The sequence below is a fragment of the Austrofundulus limnaeus genome, unplaced genomic scaffold (assembly GCF_001266775.1).
Source record: "Austrofundulus limnaeus strain Quisiro unplaced genomic scaffold, Austrofundulus_limnaeus-1.0 Scaffold301, whole genome shotgun sequence".
Lineage (NCBI taxonomy): Eukaryota > Metazoa > Chordata > Actinopteri > Cyprinodontiformes > Rivulidae > Austrofundulus > Austrofundulus limnaeus.
Window position 1 is genome coordinate 298,251 of NW_013952703.1, and position 2,983 is coordinate 301,233.

The window sequence follows — 2,983 nt, forward strand, 5'->3', positions numbered from 1 at the left end:
CGTCAAAAGAGGCCATCTTGATGCTGTAGCTTCTGACGTCCGAAGCCACTGATTAAAGAAACAGTCATAAGATATTATTAGATACGGACGGTGGACAGTGTCAAGGTGGCAAAGATAATTAATCCACCACAAACTAATCAATTTTTAGTATTTTTAATATGTTATATAGTATTAGTATTGTATTTTATATGGTTTAACACTTAAAAAATTACATACATAAGTTAACAATTTTAATTGAATTTTATTGCAGAAAAATCTGCTGTATTTTACAACTCGGTTTAGACAGTTTACACAAACAAGGTTTTAAGTAAGTTTTAAACTCTTCTCATGATCAACTTAACTCAGACAAATTGAGCAAATGACATTATACAATGATGAGATCATATTTTAAGTAAAGAACTGGTGATTCAATATTTCACAGGCTGACGTTGGGTTTGCAACACGTAAGCTTTTTCATCTAATTTTCATTTTTTTTAACCTGAAATTATTTTATAACTACTGCAAGTGTCACTATTGAGTGACCAACACAGTATCAATACAGAGCCGACACAGTTTGTGTAGTGTTTCAATACACCCATTGAGGTTCCATCATCCCATCACTATACCAGCCCGTAAAAACACCACCACCACCAGTAGTAGCTGCAGAAAATGGACAGGCCTGCGAATAAAATAGAACTTATTTTCAATGGGCCGAAATTAATGTTAGCTTTAGCTTGGATGCTAGCTAGCTTTCTAGCATCCCATATAATCTCATTGCATTTGAGCTAGCATGGCCTGCTAACAATTTAGCTTAACCATAGCAAAATAGTTTGAAACTCACTGCATTTCTGCCATAAGGTTCGGTATCCTCCAGCTGTACACTTCACTCTCCAGCACCGAAGTGAAGACCAAACAGTCACAGAAACAGCAAAGAAAAAAAACAAAAAGCTTTTTTTGTGAAAGCTAAAAAAACTCCAGTCATGTCTTCTCTTCGGCTCCGGAAAACTGCATCATGTTGCTGAAGGTCCATAGTTCACTGACGCCAAATATTGTCGTGGAAATTTTCCACTAAGGCAGAAACACGTGAATAACAGAAAAGTGCACTGCATGGTTTGGTCGTCAAATGATTTAATAAGGTGTCCATTATGCAGAGATGAGTGGCAACTGGACAGAGGGATCAGTAACTCTGTCCAGTCATCACTGAGCTAACAGGAAATGCATATAAATACTTCCAGGTGGAGTCCGTGAACAGCCAATCACAATATTACAAGTTTATCCAGGCAATATGAAATGAGAACAAGGTTGTACACACCAGACGGCGTCTTTAAGAATCATGAGAACAGATTATACAAATGTGGCAGTAATCAGAGTGAGATACAGAACAGGAACATGTCAAGGCAGTGTGAACAGAAATGAGCAGGCACGTGGTTATAATTATTCCAGCACACAAGCAATATCAGTTCATAAACTGAGGGTCAAAGCAGATGATGCACTTCTAAACTGCCCTCTTGTTCCAGAGACTATTGATCTCAAATAAAAACTTTTACTTTATCAAAATGTCAAATACCCAAAATTGATAATATCCATTTTACACAGCTGGAATCCTACATTTATGCACTAAAAACAAGCTATTTTTAACAGCCACAGATGTGTGGTAAACTTGAGCTACAGACTAAATCACACATTCACTTCCTAATAAGTTTATACTAATAAGTTTATACATTAAAATGTAAGTGGAAATGTGTGTGAACTTGGAAATTGCTGAACTGAATTGCCCTTTATGATAAAGTTGTCTGAATCACAGGTTCCATTAGAAAAGACCATTTCTTCACCAACAATCAAGAGCTCACAAATGTGTGCACTCTGATTTCAAACTTTAACCTTGTTTTTATAATCCGTCTCATAGGTCATGATATTAACACTACACTCAATTTCAATATATTTAGGCTGTTACAAATCTCATTACAGTAGTTTCAGTCTGTAGACGAGAGCTTAACAATTTTAAATAGATTCAGTTTTGCCAAAAATCATATCCAAGTGAGGAACTGACAAATAAAATTGTTCACCTTGGTCATGAAGAAGTCAAAATAAAAAACACCTCGTAAAATCAAATGTAAGAAAACCATATTTAATAAGTCACTTAAGTTTACATTAAAGCAGAGCATCTACTGCCTTGCACACGATGTTAGGTGCCATTTTGTGCTCAGAATATTACACCAGGTTTGATTTACTCCTTGTATAAACTACCAAACTTATCCAGCTGTAGTGTGCAGCTAGTGATTGATCACATGTACATCTCATGGCAGCAGATGAGAACTGAACTGTTAACACATTTAAACACTGAGAAATGATCTATAGTCATTAAGGAACCCCATTTATTTATTCCCCTTTGGATTTCACAGTTATCAGCTATGAACTGACCACTTCCTTCAGGAGGCTTGGGTTGACAACCTTGCCAATGAAAAGGATGATTTCTGTGCTCCGTTCAATGATCATCAGAATGAAGGGCCGATCGTATTTCAAATCTGGCTTCAAGCAGGAGGTTTCATTAATGGCAACCCCAGTGGTAGCAGCAGCGGTGGCTCCTGCCTCATCAACATCCAGAACAGCTCTGTGCACAACCTTAAAGAACAAAAACAGTGAGCTGGATGTGGACAGAATGAAACGAACTGAAGGTTTTGTCCTTACCTTAGAGACAGCCAAGTCATGCAGCTTTGAAATCCCACTCAGGTCTGCATCAACAAACATGTCAGTCATTCCCATTTTCTTCAACACGTCATTCAGCAAGTAGGAGGTCTTGATGGAAAACTTTGGAATATAAATGTTGCAGTACCCAAACATGGAGAAGAAACTAAAAACATTACAAAGTAATGAAATTCAGTCATTTTAAGTAATCATACAATGAAACAGTGTTTGACCAATCACACGTGAGATTTAAACTCCTTGGGTAGCAGGAAGAGATGCTGTGCTCAAGGCAAGTTTCCAGTCCTAAACCAGCTGATCA

The 2,983-nt window shown here is 37.2% G+C and overlaps 1 protein-coding gene across 1 annotated transcript in view; it reads right to left on the reverse strand.

The window, feature by feature from the left end:
- Positions 1 to 2,086: 2,086 nt before the first annotated feature.
- The window catches only part of LOC106526959 (serpin A3-5), a 2,336-nt gene continuing 1,439 nt past the window's right edge, over positions 2,087 to 2,983 (reverse strand). The window contains exons 5-6 of the mRNA XM_014021702.1: positions 2,668 to 2,830; positions 2,087 to 2,601 (exon numbers count right to left, since the gene is read on the reverse strand). Of these exons, the coding sequence (XP_013877156.1) occupies positions 2,389 to 2,601; positions 2,668 to 2,830 (376 nt within the window). The 3' untranslated portion in view covers positions 2,087 to 2,388. The remainder of the gene's footprint in view (positions 2,602 to 2,667; positions 2,831 to 2,983) is intronic.